Raw genomic sequence first — 15,722 nt, 5'->3', positions numbered from 1 at the left:
CAGAGCCCATGAATTCCAATTACTAATATTTGATTGATTTTTGCTTTAGTAAGCAAAATATTACCTGGGTCTAAAACCGGAAGTGCTCGGGACAGCATTAGCGTCGTCTGCTACAGACTCGGTGAGTGTTAAATAAGTGAGTAAAAAAATTGTAATGTGGTTTCTTTTTCCATAAGATGAGCATTTCATTCAATATCACACAAAAGTCTGATAGTCTGATATTCTAGTTGCTTTCTGCTTCGATAGCTGTGAAACGTTATACATGTATTAATATATACAGACAGATAGTTACTATGCTCTCACATTCCAAAAAGAACAAGAACACCAATTCATACTAACCCCCCACCCCCCCACACCCCCCCTCCTCTGCAAACTTCACTTTAATAATTTGCTGAAAGTTGTATAATCATTCCCCTCACTTGTCTCTGAGTATCATCCACCAATGGTAAGTAGAGGGGAGGGGGTTGTCAATGGTTGTGGCAAACTTGGCACTGAGCCAAATCACTGACCACTTGCTCCGGCTTAGAATCCCTGACTGCTGACCCACCACCTCCTCCCTCCAGTCATCCCGTCCCCCATTTCTTTCCTGTCAGTGGGGTAGGTGTGTGTGTGTGAGTGAGAGAGGGAGAGCAAGTTTGCATTTGCACATGTATGCTTGTGAGTATGTGTATTTATGTCTGAGTATGAAAAAAGTATAATGTGAAGAGATATATGATTAATTTGAACAGTGCAGTCAACATCCTGTTTCTTAAAAAAATTAACACCAATTTTTAACAAACTAAAATTAGTAAAAAGAAAATCAGTACAATAATACCCATAGCCTAAGCTGCACATCAGGCTAAGTCAAACTATATAACACTATCTGGGATCCAGCAATTAAGAGTATAACGTGTGTGTGTGTGTGTGTGTTCATGTAACCAATGATATGCTATGCATCTCGACTGCATGAAACAGGAAACAAAGAGATAATTCATGAAATGATAAAATGCAAAATACCATGCACATATTGTGAATGAAATATTCACTTTGATATATATATATATATATCTAAGACATGCATTCTCACATACACACACAAATAAAGGTGAGTACACAGAATATATATATCAAAGAATAAAATATTAAGTATGATGTGCATATTAACAATAAAATATTCAATATTTAGTAATCATATATACCTAAGACATTTAGTAATACATTCATCTCAATCATGAAATGTAGTACCCTGAAGTGGAAATATTTGAGTAAATAATCGCATGCAACAAACACACAAGTTGAACAGTACATGTAGATGGCAAAGCTCTTGTCAGCAACTGGAAAAGACAGACCCCCAAAACTTCAGCCTCAGTTGCCAAAGCATAAGTTATTGCTGCAATTTGAGTTATTGTATGAAAGGAAAATGCAGCCAAATAGTTCAGTGCAGTGAATTTTGTGTTGCTGTTGAATGCATACTTACCTGTCAGTATGCCATTTTATAATTCTGTTATCACAGTGTTTTCCTCCCACTCAAAACACACAGAAATTGACAAAATCCTAAACATATATTAAACTGAGAGCTCTGTTTTTGGTTGTATGTTTTAAATTTGATATAACTTTTGTTCTTTCTTATGAGCTGATCTGTGTATCTAACATGTTGCAGAAAGGGCTGCTCATGGCAGGGCATGCAAGACCTATTCACTGATCCAAAAAGGCCAGTATGAACAGCTCAGGTAGCGAGCAGTATGTTATTGCTGATGCTAGGAAACCTGTGAGTGCCAAAAAAGATATTTTTTGGTGTGCATTTTCTCTCGTGTGAATCAAATGCCATTTTGTGAAGAAATAAAGATGCATCATCCACCTTTTATTTCTTATTTATTGTGGTTCTTCTACAATGAAATGCATGACTGGGTTCAAGGATGGAAGAAAAAGCTAGAGAGCTGAAAGAAAACAGATTCATATATCTGTCATTTTTGCCAGCAACTTAAGTAATATTTGCTCCCTCTTGGGAACCTTTGTTGTGGAATGCCCCATCAACCTACCCATTCTGTACAATGCTCTCAAGTTGCATTTGTTTAAAAATTTGCAGTTATTTTGCAGAAGCTGATCAGCCAAGACCACTGGTAACTTATTGTGGCTGTAACTTCAATATTTTTTCAAAAACAAAAATTTTGAAGAAGTCTCATCCACAACGTGCACCCTTATTTATGAGGAAATCGGGTATCATTCCTTTTCTGCCAACTTTAGATGAAAGTTTTAAGATTGATTTTAATTTATTTTGAAAGCTAATATTTCACTTAATACACACACAAAATTTCCTGGTCCTACTTGTGACAGTTACTGAAATATTCATCTTTGCAGCATGCTACCCCAATAAACAGTCTTTTTCCGCTGGTCAAATTGAAGATTTTTCAAAGTTTGAGACTCTGATACTTAAAATTCAGTAAATTATCCTGCCTGAAAAAAATTCAGTGCACTTTTTGTGATGTATTCTGCAAGATATTTTATTATGAAATGCAGCTGTCTATTCTTTTCAGTGCTGTAGACCTTCAAAGTTGCTATTCTGTGCAGATTGACATGTCTTGATTTTCAATTTCCCCCTACTTTGACAGGCATATTTTCCAATTTCATGGCTGCTGAAGTGTTATTTTTTTTCTTGTGCAATATGCTATTATCATATGGTTTTTAGAAGTATATGAGTTTTCATAACAGTATCATCATGGACAGTACAGTATGACTGTGAAAATGTGAAAATATTAAGTACTAACAGCATGTACGCATCGTCACATCTTTAAAATGGAATATCTTCAGAACCAATCAAGATATTCACTTACTTTTTTTTGTTTTTCTTATATTGTCTTGTTGTTTGCCAAAAATCACATTTCAGTCATTGTAATGAATATTTAAATTTTCACTGCCGCCACCTACCTGATGATGCCTCTTTCCTAATCAGCACTATGTTGCACGTGAGCATGTACTTACACATGCATACACAAACACACACACACTCTTTCTCTCTCTCTCTGTTTCTCTTTCTTCCTTGAGGCCTAGAGGCAAAAAAAAAAAAGAAAAAAAAGGTTATCTTATTCCACTACCCTTTTGTGCAATAAACATTTTGTTTTCATCTGTCATGGTCAAAATCATTTACTTGTTGGAAAAAAATAGCGGGGGTCACTTTTTTGTAATAAAGGACACTGGTTTTGACTATTCAAAAGATATTGTTTGTTTAAAAGACACAATACAATATAATACAATACAATACAATACACAAACGTTATTGTCTATACTTTGGTACAGAGATTTTCTTTTTGGCAGCAGCACATGTCCAACATAAGAAGAAAACAACAAACAAATAAAATGAATAGAAAATAAAAAGATAAATGGCATCAAATGGAAATAGCTATGTACAAATATACAGATTACTGAAATTTACATGCCTCTCCATTTCAGTCAGCCAAGCCACATTGCACATCTTCCCACACACACACACACACACACACACACACACACACACACACACACACACACACACACACATGCACATACACTCTCTCTCTTCCTCTCTCTCTCTGTCTCTCTCTTCACAAAGTATGCAACTACAAAGATCATAGTTCATTTAAAAATCAAGTATCACCAGAGTATGACGAATTAAACCAAAAAACAGCACTTCCATAGTTCACCAAAAAAAATAAATAAATAAGAGCCATCACAGAAGAACAACTTTCATTCATTCATACTAATCAAAAGCCCTAACACAACTTCTTCACCCCCCCCCCCTCCACACCCTACACCCCCATATCCCACACTCCCCCTCCTTTGGAAAAATTTCTACAGACCTAAGCATAATCGCCCACCCCCCACCCCCTACACACACACACACACACACACACACCTTTCATCCTTACATTAAAAAAAAAATTATATATATATAAATAATAATAAAATAAAAATGAAATAAAAAAATAAAAAGGGGTGGGAGGTATGGAGGGTAGGAATTAACCTTTTTAGTTTTACTGTTGTCAGATTGATAGTGTCAGAGTATTGCAATTACTTTTTAGTATCATAAAGATGTAATGAATGTGAATCATTAATTTTGTTTGTCTGATCATTTATACACTTCTATTAAAATGTTGAGTATGTTTTCATGCAGCTAGTAACTAGTAAGCATGAGATTTGAGGTAAAGTATGATTGATAGTGCTTAATTTATGCAGCTGTTCATCAGAGTTCAGTGAAGTTAGTTGAGATGTTTTGAGATGATTATGTTCTGGAGGTAAATGTGAAGTTTGTGTTAGTACTTATGTGAACAGTTATTATTTCTGGAACATTTTAACCATACTGTTATGACTGGTGTTTATGAATACAGTACTGTGGTGAACCTTGTGACAAAGTGGCAGAGAAAATGACTAACATGACTCTGAAGTGTAAAAAACCAGTAAGTCCAGCATACCAGTTCTATGTTACTTGTTCTGTTGTGAAATTGTTTCATTGTGAGATTTCAGTTGAGGCACTTTCAGGTGGGGTGGGGGTGGGTTTTGTTGTTGTTGTTGTTTTTTTAATTCAGAATTTTTATACATTTATATTGACATGAGCAGTGTTTTCATGCTCATTGACACTTTAAACTAATTCTAGTGTTAAAAAAAAAAAAGAAAGAAATGTCACAGAGACATATCTTTGATTGTGCTGATTTTCACTCTGAAAGGGTTTTTAAAACCAACTGTATTGTTATGGTGATGAACACCAAGGTGGGAGAATTGTGATGTCTAAAATAGATATATTAATGAGCTTAAAAGAGCAGTTACCCAAGATCAAGAGACTGACATGTCAAGCATATCTGGACATAACCTGGATTCCTGTTAGAGAGAGAGAGAGAGAGAGAGAGAGAGAGAGAAATCATGGACATATAGAACATTCTGGTTTCTTGGAACCTGAAGTAGAGTTTGGACACAGAGAAGAAAATCGGGAAGTGATGTAAATCTGAATCCTCTGATATATAGTTATAGATATAAATAAACCAGAACGGCTGGAGGTTTTGCAGACAAAGGAGTATCTACATTCAGTGCCTCATGTTTTTGTGCTTCAAAGTTTTATATTTCAGCATGACTTCAGTTTACACTCTCTTTGTTTAAGTTAAAGCATGTATGCATGTTTTTTTTTTTTGTTGTTTTTTGGTGGTGGTGCAGAATGTACTAATGGTTTTGCTGAATGGATCATTACAGAAAACATATTGCTTTATTTGTACCAGCTGTGGATAAGTCTGTACATATTCAAGATTCAGTGGTTTGATTTAACTTCTCTTCATTACTTATTATATCAGTTGATGATTCACATTCTAGTATGAACTCAGGAATTTGTGTTCTGTTTCTGTCTCTGTCTGTCTGTCTGTCTGTCTCCATCTCCCTCTCCCTCCCATCTCTCCACACCAATCTTTTTCTCCCCTTCTCCCTTTCTCTCCCCTCCCCCCTCCCCTACCGCTCTCTATCATGCCCATATCATTATGTACCAGTATTTAAAGTTTCTCGAGCATAGTATTCTCAGCAGTCTGCTTGCTTCTGTGTGAAAAATAATGATGTCATCATTTAAGATTTGTGAAATTCATTTGACAAACATTAATCATTTAGTCTAGAAACCTCATGTGTGATTTGGTCGTTATTTTTGAAGGTAACTACTACAGGTAAGTGAATTGTGGACACAGAACTTGAAAATTGTTGAAATTGTTCAGTTTGCGTTAGTTATTTGGCTGATGGACCTGGTCCTCTTCAGTTTTGTGGTGTTTAAAGGTGTGTCTAGCCATGATATACCCAGGTTATGTCTGAGGTAACCTCAGATAGAACTTCAGCTTCTTTTGTTTGGAGTAGCTTGTTCATACCTCACCTGTGCAGAGAACTGAGCTGAGGAGGCTAGCCTGGAAGATCTCCAGTTTAATGTTTTCAGTGATGTTCTTGTGCTGCCAGACTCTCTTGCACTTCAGAGCATTAGAAAACCCTCAAAACCCTCTGCATGATGCAGTCAAGGAACCATCTAGGATGAGGAAGATCATGGATGGGGCAAGCAGAAGACACAATCCAGTTAGTATGCCGACTACAAGACCTGAAAGAAACAAAAGAATGGGAGGAAAACCCCGAAAACCTCAGTCATCTATTCAACACAGCCATTTCACCCACTCTAGGAAGACATTGTCGGGAATGGCCTGAGGGCAAAACTGATGCAGAAGTGAAGCTACTCATAGAAAAAAACAGTAAAGAAGAGGACATCTTCATATACACCGATGGCTCAGTCACCAAAGGCCAATCCAATTGGGGATTCACTGCGAAACAAAATGGAAAAACAATTAGGGAAGAGAATGCTGCCTACAAAGTCACAATCTCCAGCCTAACAATGGAAGTTGAAGCTGTGACACATGCTCTCCAGTAGCTATCATCTATCCATATGCCTGGAAACCAACATGCCATGATTCTAACCGACTCAATGAACCTCATACAGAAAATTGAAAGTGGAATGGGAAGCTCAGAGTGGCATGAGGCAATGCGCAACTTTCAGATACAAAAACGTACATGGTCATACTGCCCAGGACATGCAGGTGTTAAGGGAAATGAGCAAGCTGACAGACTTTCTGGTAAAGCAACAACAATGAGCGGTCTACGTTTAGGAAAATCGGAAATCGTCAGAAAAGTCAAAGAATACCAAAAAGAACAGGTACAAGGCCATCACACCATTGATCGCCTCAAAGAAATAAAGGCAGAGAGAGGGAGTGGCCGTAAGTCTAGCATGAAAGATAGAGCACGATGCTTTGCAAATCAAACGAATATCGGCATCATTTCCAAACCAGCATTGCGCCAGTGCACATCAATTTTTTTATTTTATTATTCAAACACAACCAGAGTCTGCATATACGTAGGTATGGTTTTTGTGACAGCTCTCTCTCTGCCCTGTTCTTCTTTGTGAATATGTTGCTGTTTTTAACTCTTTCCTTCTGATAACGGTAGGAGCCGGTACTGCTCGCGTGCGCGCAGCGCCTTGATTCGTCCGGTGCCGGCAGCGTGTGTGTGGTACTTTTCCATCATGTGCTGACGCCGTGACTATGCTCAACAGGCACTAAAAGTTGGTGGAAAGTTCCCTACTATAGTCCAATAATCTGGCATCGCTATTTTTGGATGCTAGCACCACTTCCATTCACAAAGAAAGGAGGGAAATTGCGTGTGGAGAGTTGTGAATGAAACTGACCGATTTTCACAATGGCGTCGTTTGCATGCACCAGTGAGTTCGAGGACTATTGAATGGAGGAATTAGGTCTTAAATTAGAAGAAGTGTCGAAATATGATGCGAATGAAGAGTGTGAAGAATTAGAAGAAGATTCTGATGTGCATTTCGGTTCCGATCAAGGAGAAGAAAGTGGTGAAAGTGATCCCGAGGACAATGTGCCACTCGCCGCTCTGCAAACCACATGGCGATTGGCTACTCAGCCTACCAACGTGGCCACATTCCAGCAGCCGACAGGCCCTGCACATTCACTGCCAAGCACTGCCACCCCTCTGGATTTTTTTTTGTTTTTGTTTATACCCATCACATTTTTTCAAGTTGCAGCAGAAGAGACCAACAGGTATGCCCAACAAAAACAAGCAGCCCAGGGCACACCTGACCCCCTGTGGTTCGAAACAACACCTGACGAAATGCGGGCCTATCTTTCTGTGCTGATCATGATGGGGATCTATCGTCTGCCATGTTTGTGGTGCTACTGGTCAACCGACCCTCGCTTCCGGAATAACTGGATCAGCAGTGTCATGCCCAAAACACGGTTTTTCAAAATCAACCAGTACTTTCATCTGCGCGACACATCTAACACACCTGCACGTGATCACCCCGACTATGACCCCTTGTACAAGGTGAGAAATTTCATCAACATGATTCTTCCTTTGTTCCAGACCAACTGCCATCCAGGTCGTGAACTAAGTATTGATGAGGCAATGATCGAGTACAAGGGTCGGATATTTTTCAAGCAGTACATGCCAGCCAAGCCAACCAAATGGGGCATCAAGGTGTGGGAGATGTGTGACGCCAGGACAGGGTACTGCGTTGCATTTGATATTTACACTGGCCATGCAAATCGCAGAGACACCACCATCAGTCTTTGGCATGAAGTCGTTCACATGTTGGCATCACCTTTCTACCATCAAAACAGGCACCTGTATTTTGATCGTTTTTTCACCAGTGTCCCCGTGATGACACACCTGGCCCGAAATGGGACATATGCCTGTGCCACTGTCAACATCAACCGCAGGGGGTTACCAGAGGAGGTCAAGACTGCCAAATTGAAAGAGAAGGGAAAATTGCTGCAGATGCAGAAGGGCTCGCTGATGGCCACAGTCTACAAAGACAGCTGTCAGATCTACTTTCTCAGCACCAGCCAGCCACCAGGTATGACGACAGTGGAGGACAAAGTGACGCCGACAGTCATTGCCAGCTACAACAAGTACATGGGTGGCGTTGACAAGTCAGACCAGTATCGCGCCTACTACCCTGTTGGTCATCAGAACAAGAAATGGTGGCGCTACATTTTCCATTCTCTGGTCAACTTGTGCATTGTCCAGGCCTACCTCACCTGGGAAGTGTCACCTCATGCCCCAGTGAACAAGACCTATGACCACTTGATGTTTCGCGCTGACATTGCAGAACAACTTCGCGCGCAGGATTCACCTCCAGGAAGCGCAAAGCAGGGCGCAGCAAAGCAGTGCCAGATGCCCCCATTGCCTTGGCCAGCACTGACCATCACAAGTTAGAAATGATCAAAGGGAGACGTAGGGTCTGTCGGCAGTGCATCAAAGACAGGTCGCAGGGCAGCAAAGGGACGAGGGGTAGAAACATCGTATATGTGTTCTTTCTGCCAGGTACCTCTCTGCTTCCACAGGAATGACTGTTTCCATGATTACCATGGACAGAATGTGCCTCAACATTAGGACAAGCTAGCTTGTTTTTGTTTATGTGTGTGTGTGTGTGCTTACCTGTAGTTTTGATGACTCTGTGACACTTAGCAGTGACACTCTACTCACTATCCTTACTGTACAGTAACACATTGTGTGCATATATAAACAGATCTGTACAAAGTGCTTAGAACACTGACATAAGAACAACATGGAACTGTGCTTGAAATTATCTCCAGTAACTCTTCAGTTGTGACAACTGACACTAGTTGTGTGACATTCTTTGGATTACCTGTGGGGACTGTACTGGCAGACAGGAGACAGATCATCTCAGGTAGGCCGCAGCTTCATTTCACAACACTAACGTGCATGTGCATGGAATAACTGCATGTTGGTGTGCTGTATTAGAATTGTCATCATCGCATGTGACATATTTGGTGACATTTTGGTGACAGAGACACGACTTTTCACATCTAGACACACAGAATCTCGCTCACATGACAGAACAAAGCCTCATGATCATACCTGCCGAATTTCATGACTCTAGAGGTTTATTCTTGGTTGTGGTGAAGCATGAACTATACATACCCATGTTGAGGCTAAACTCACCAAAAGAATCTGAAATCTAGGGGAGTTTGGCCTCAGAGAATCTGAATACAAGAGGGTTAAGTCTGTTTTCTGCAGTTGTTTACATGTTTAATTTACCTTGTATTGATGTTGTTTTCAGAAAACTGCCTCTGTGATGGCCTTTGAGGATCAGCAGAAGCGTATGTACAACCCCTTACCATCACGGCAGGATATGCATGAATCACTCAAGGAGGAGGAGTTTGACATCCTGGTCATTGGTGGTGGTGCGACTGGCTGTGGGGTGGCCTTAGATGCCGTTACCAGGGGTGAGCTGCATTGTTATCAGCTGTTACTTTGTCAAAACGTCTGCCTTCATGATCGTATTGTGTTAGTTTGTAGGCTGCACGATACTGGTTTACAGGCTACAATATAATGTATATTTGATGCAAAACAGAGCCTATGAATTTGAAGAAGAAGAAAAATGTAAATGTAAATATGAAACAACCCCCCCCCCCCCCCCCTAAAAAACAAAACAAAAAACAAACATATATATATATATATATATATACACACACATACATATATACACAAATGGTACATAATAATCTCATGACAAATGGAATATGAAAAATATAGATTAAAAAAAGAAAAAAGACTGGAGGTGAAAAACAGTAATAAATGGGACAAATTTAACCAATTCAGTGCCAGAGAATTTTGTAAAAAAAAAAAATTTTTTTAAAGTGCTCTCCCCTTGCCAGGGAATTTTGAGGATTTGGAGGTAATAAGTCACAAAAAATTCTAGCACAAAAGCTATAGGTGATACAGAAAGAAAGTAAACGTTTTCGTGAAGAAAAATAAGTGTAGATTCTGCTTCTGGGCTATTTTACCCAATTAGGTTGATTGTAGGTAACTGTTCAGGCATGTAAACTCAAGATATTGATTTTTGTGCAACAAAAAAGTATATTCCACCTCTACATAATAACATCTATAAAGAAAAGAAACAAAATACAGCTAGAAATAGCATGCCTATTGTCAGATTATACCTGTAGAAGAAATTAAAACAGGCTATAAATTTATGAAAACAAATCACAGCTCCTGCAGACATGTAAGTAAATCACTGTCCCAACAACGACAAAGGTTGGTAAAATCAATGTAAAAGGTCAATCACCGTCTCAGAAACTGAGCTGGCAAGCTTTTTCACAGCTAGGAGCGTTCAGGAGTGAGAGGGTGAAGTTCTTTGATGACATTCACTCCTTTGAAGTTGCATGTGGGCCGATTAAAGTGTCTGCTGCGCATCCGGCTTGCCACCTCTTAAAACAAGTCAACCATCTGATTCAGTGAAAAAAAAGCATGAAAAACAAAAAGCACATGTTTCACGTCCAGTGCAGGTTCCACCCTGCATTTCATGAAAATCGTGGAGCATTAGCGGTTGTTGATCCCACAGTGTGCATTGAAATGTGAGCACACTCATTCCCTAAAAGCCAGGCCCCCTTTATGAACTCTGGCTGACATTCGACCTATCGTCTTACATCACTCCTCTCCCTCTCCTCCTCTTCTTCCAACGCTCACTGCTCGTATTCTGTCAGTCATAGCCACTTGTTCAAAAAAGCTGTCTGATTGGATAGATGGACTGAATTACCATCATATGGGGCTGTCAGTTTCATCACTGTCATTGTCAATCACCTTTGTTTTCAAACCAATCATCAGGCAAGAGAGATCCTTCTCCATCGCAAAATCTGTCCATATTCACAAGCGGAGATTTCTGCTGACTGTGGCTATTTGCTTTACTGGACACAGTTTTCAATGCATTTTTTTGCACATGATGCAACCCTCTTTTCCACGCACGTATCATGTGGTCAGTTAACAAATTATTCTCCAGTAGAAAGGGGTCTTCCACCTGATGAATGTTCATTTAAATAGTATTTTTATAATCCAGACACATCAAACTAACTGTTCAGAGTCTCTTTATGTGAACTGAACCAAACTCCAATGAAGGAAAAATTAACATATGCAGGACGTCAGTGGACGTATTATAGGCACTATGGCAATACTTTTTGTAGGACGTCAGCTGGCGTCTTATAGGCACTCGACTGGTTAAGGAACCTCAGAGAACACACATGTTCCTATGACTAAAGGTGCTGTTGGAATTTCAGTCACATAGGTTTCATGTGAATAGAAAGAGCAGCTACTGAAGGATCACCTTTTTTCCTCCAGGGAATGGATTAACTGAGAGATCACTTAAACACCATTTGAATTTGCTGAAGCAAAGTACACTCACTGGAAAGTCAAAGATAACAGATGGTGTGTTTCGTGTTAGATGAACGTATTTGTCTACTCTGTAACTGTTTAATTAGCAAAAATGCTAACAAACAAAAACTTTTTTTTTAAAGCTGGAACGGTCTGACTTAAAAGTTAAGAGTAAATGTTTTACCTCAAGTCTACCAAAAATCAAATGAGGGGAGCTAGAATGATATGATATTCTATGTAGGAATTAAAAAAAACAAATGAAAACACTTTGAAGAAAACTAGAATGACTCATTATCTGACTACATACTATTGATTGTGGCATTGTCCAGGGCTGAAGACAGGCCTGGTGGAGAAGTTTGACTTTTCTTCGGGTACCAGCAGTCGCAGCACTAAGCTAATCCATGGCGGCGTGCGATACCTGCAAAAGGCTATCTTCAACCTTGACTTGGAACAGGTTAGTCTCCTATCTTGTATGTGGTGTTAGAACTGCTTAATTATGTTGCCGATTCTACAGTGTTCAGTAGTTCGTGTTCATGAAAGCTTGCATGCCTTAGACGGGTTGTAATGTGTTATTCAGTAAACTGATTATTTATATCACTGGTAAATAATAATCACAGGAGGTTCTGCAGTGTAGATTATTGGCCATTACCAGTTACCTGCAGGTGAAAATAATGAGTATACAAGTGGACATATGTCACAGTGTGTTCTGTGAAAAATGCTCATATTTTCTGTATCTCCCTGCTGCTTTTGATGCATTGTTTGTTCATTTGTCACTGGTTTTGTGCAGTACAACATGGTGAAGGAAGCCTTGACAGAGAGAGCCAACCTGCTGAACATTGCCCCGCATCTTGCCTCTCCTTTACCCATCATGCTTCCCATCTACAAGTATGCATTGTCACTGGAGTATGTCTCTCTCTTAGTTATTTGATAGCTTGTTTTAGAGGGGTCAAGTAGGAGCGGTGAGTCATTGCAAAATTGCCTTCTGTTAGGCAGCTGCTTCTGTCATGGGCTGTCATGAAATGACAGAAGTGGTCCCTTGAACAGTCTATGATCATAAAAGCTTTTGTGCCAAAAAATGGTCATGTAGATAGTTATTCAGGTTTTCAGTTTAGTGTGAAGTGATAGAGAACTTTTTTATGTGTTAGCCTGCTCATAGCTTTTGATCACAGTATGCATTCCCTGTTTTGGGTTGGTGTTTTCAAAGTTTTCCATATGGAAGATGCTTCTGAATAAAGGATGTATATCAAATTAAAGCACAGATGAGTTTAACATTTATTCAACCAATAAGTGTGCATGACACATTGACTTTTTTTGGATGTATATCAAAATAAAGCACAGATGAGTTTAACATTTACTCAACCAATAAGTGTGCATGACACATTTCTTTCAATGAAAAGCCTTAAGAAATAAAACAAGACAGTTCAAGCATAATGAAAAGGAAAGTGTAATTTTTGGTTTGAAGTATGTCTTCAAAATTCACTACTACAAGCAGAAAACATCTGCTAAGTCTGATGAATGATGACTTGTAATGGATCTATAGTGATTGTAATTGAGTGTAAACCCAACACACCTTTAACCTGCCCTGTACTGGGTTAGTTATTGTTAGTGCACTTTGTGCTATTTGAAATTAGATGTTTTCTGTTTAGATAAAACTCTAAACTCAGCAATATTTCATTTACTTATTTACAAGTCGGTCATGTACTGTTTAACCTTGCCACATATATTATCGCCATGTATTGTTTGCCTTTTGCCTGTTTTGTTTTTTCCATGTGCCCCCTCGTGGGGACTTTTGGGAATAAATCTTGACTTGACTTGTACTGATTATTTCTGTGTGAAGCTTTGATGGGTGAACATTAACAAAAACATGGTAATTTCGTTGCAGATGGTGGCAGATACCATACTACTGGGCTGGAATCAAGATGTATGATGTTGTGTCTGGCCGCCAAGTCCTCAAACCGTCCTACTTTCTGTCCAAGAAGAAAGCCTTAGAACTCTTCCCCATGCTAAAGAAAGACAAACTTACAGGGGCTCTTGTCTACTATGATGGTACATATACATCATTTGTTTTCATATGGGTCTGTTCACGTCACTGACCACATTTATAATTGGAGACATGATGAAATGTACACATGTAATGGTATATGGTCATGGTTTTAAACATTGAAAGGCTACCACTTGGAATGGTTACATGCTCTTTGTATAATTGTTATACAGCTTCTGAGTTTAAATAACAACAAAGAAAGAGCCAGCTGTATATGCTGGATCATTTTGGATTCACTTCTGTGTCAGTAGTAATCTTTTGTTCAAATAAGAAATCAGTTGGCATTTGAGTGTGCTAATATAAGTTGCATGAATCAAGTCTCACAGGAATATCATATGCAGTCGGTTTTGTTATCAAGAGCTGTGGAAAAGTATCAAGTTTGTTGTCATGTTGATTTATGAAGTACAGTGACCCCCCACCCCCGCCCCACATCCCCCCTCCCCCCGTCCCCCCCAAGTCCCCTCCCGCCTGTGCCCCCCAAATTGAACTGTTAAATATGTTTTGAAACAGGCCAGCAAGATGATGCTCGCATGAACGTGGCTCTGGCAATAACAGCTGTGCGCTATGGTGCATCAGTGACAAACTACACAGAAGTGATTGAAATGCTGAAAGAAGAGGATGAAGACGGCAAGGAGCGGGTGTGCGGGGTGCGGGTGCGGGACAGGATAACCTGCGATGAGTGGGACATCAAGGCCAAGTGTGTTGTCAATGCAACAGGGCCCTACACTGACCGCATCCGCACCATGGCCAAAGAGGACATCCAGCCCATTTGTCAGCCCAGCTCAGGGGTCCATGTTGTCTTGCCTAACTACTACAGGTAACGGTAACACAATGAAACATGCTCAACCTGAACATATGTAAGGATTGTAGAGTGATAATTTTGTATGTTTTTGGAAGAGAAGTATTTAGTCTAAGACCTGATCTGTATGTAAACACATTGATACCAGAAAGTACAAAGATTATGTGTACTTTCTTTGTATACTTGTGGCACATCTCAATTTTAGTTTTACTTCTTGTTGAGCAGCTTTCATTAGAACCAGATACGTGTTCGCCATTTTTCATACCACTTTTGACAGAAGTTGGAAAAGAAAAGGATCTTGGTGAAACCCAAATAAAAAAAGACAGCAGTGAGTGTCATTTAAGAATTGAAAAAACATATTTCCATGGCATTTGAAAATGTAATCAGAAATACACAATCATCGGTATATAATATGCAGATAATGAGAGAAAAGACACTTCATTAATGAAACAAACAAACAAAAAAAACCTCACTGAAATGCTGACCAAAATTCAGACAGAGTTGTTTGCACAGGCTCTACTGTTTTTTTTGTGATGTATTGATGGCAATGGTGTTTACACATATTTTTTTGTTGTTTACCTTACACTGCAGGTTTGCCAATGACCAGCATGACTAACTGCATGTGTTGTGTTTTACAGTCCAGCGAGTATGGGTTTACTGGATCCTGCCACCAGAGATGGTCGTGTCATATTTTTCTTGCCTTGGCATGATGTGACTGTGGCAGGTGGGTATTTGCATGGAAATTGCTCCACACTCAAACACCAGTTTGGAAGCAGAGTTTGTCCTTAACTTGTAACACAACCAATTCCAGGATTTCTGGTCAAGTTTGTTTTCAATTGGTGCCTGTAGCCCAGTATTAGGCCACAACAATGTGATGAAATGGAAACTGGGCTACCTAGCTGTGTGTTGGCACCCAGCCAATAAATACTGCCCTCCCCTCCCTCCGCCTTCAGCAGGCGAGCTGGACTGACTATCTCCCACCTCAACCCACTTCCCTTTTAATTAAGCTACACATGTACAGTGACAGGACTTGTTCTGGAAGCTGGTCCATGTTCACTGTTACTTTACTCCTGGCATGCTATAGACACAGATTGACCAGTCTCAGGCACAAAACTTGCATCAGGGTTACTTTCACTGTGTCACAAAGTGGGTTGTAATATATCATCATGCAGCAAA

The 15,722-nt window shown here is 39.7% G+C and overlaps 1 protein-coding gene across 2 annotated transcripts in view; it reads left to right on the top strand.

The window, feature by feature from the left end:
- The window catches only part of LOC143292543 (glycerol-3-phosphate dehydrogenase, mitochondrial-like), a 44,847-nt gene that overhangs the window by 11,119 nt on the left and 18,006 nt on the right, over nucleotides 1–15,722 (top strand). For both annotated transcript variants that reach the window (XM_076602941.1, XM_076602942.1), the window contains exons 3-8: nucleotides 9,620–9,785; nucleotides 12,036–12,160; nucleotides 12,494–12,591; nucleotides 13,589–13,752; nucleotides 14,258–14,564; nucleotides 15,185–15,270. In XM_076602941.1, coding sequence (XP_076459056.1) covers nucleotides 9,620–9,785; nucleotides 12,036–12,160; nucleotides 12,494–12,591; nucleotides 13,589–13,752; nucleotides 14,258–14,564; nucleotides 15,185–15,270 — 946 coding nt within the window. The remainder of the gene's footprint in view (nucleotides 1–9,619; nucleotides 9,786–12,035; nucleotides 12,161–12,493; nucleotides 12,592–13,588; nucleotides 13,753–14,257; nucleotides 14,565–15,184; nucleotides 15,271–15,722) is intronic.

The sequence above is a fragment of the Babylonia areolata genome, chromosome 18 (genome assembly GCF_041734735.1).
Source record: "Babylonia areolata isolate BAREFJ2019XMU chromosome 18, ASM4173473v1, whole genome shotgun sequence".
NCBI lineage: Eukaryota > Metazoa > Mollusca > Gastropoda > Neogastropoda > Buccinidae > Babylonia > Babylonia areolata.
Note: the sequence above shows the minus strand (reverse complement) of the source record. Positions and strands in the feature narration are given on the sequence as shown.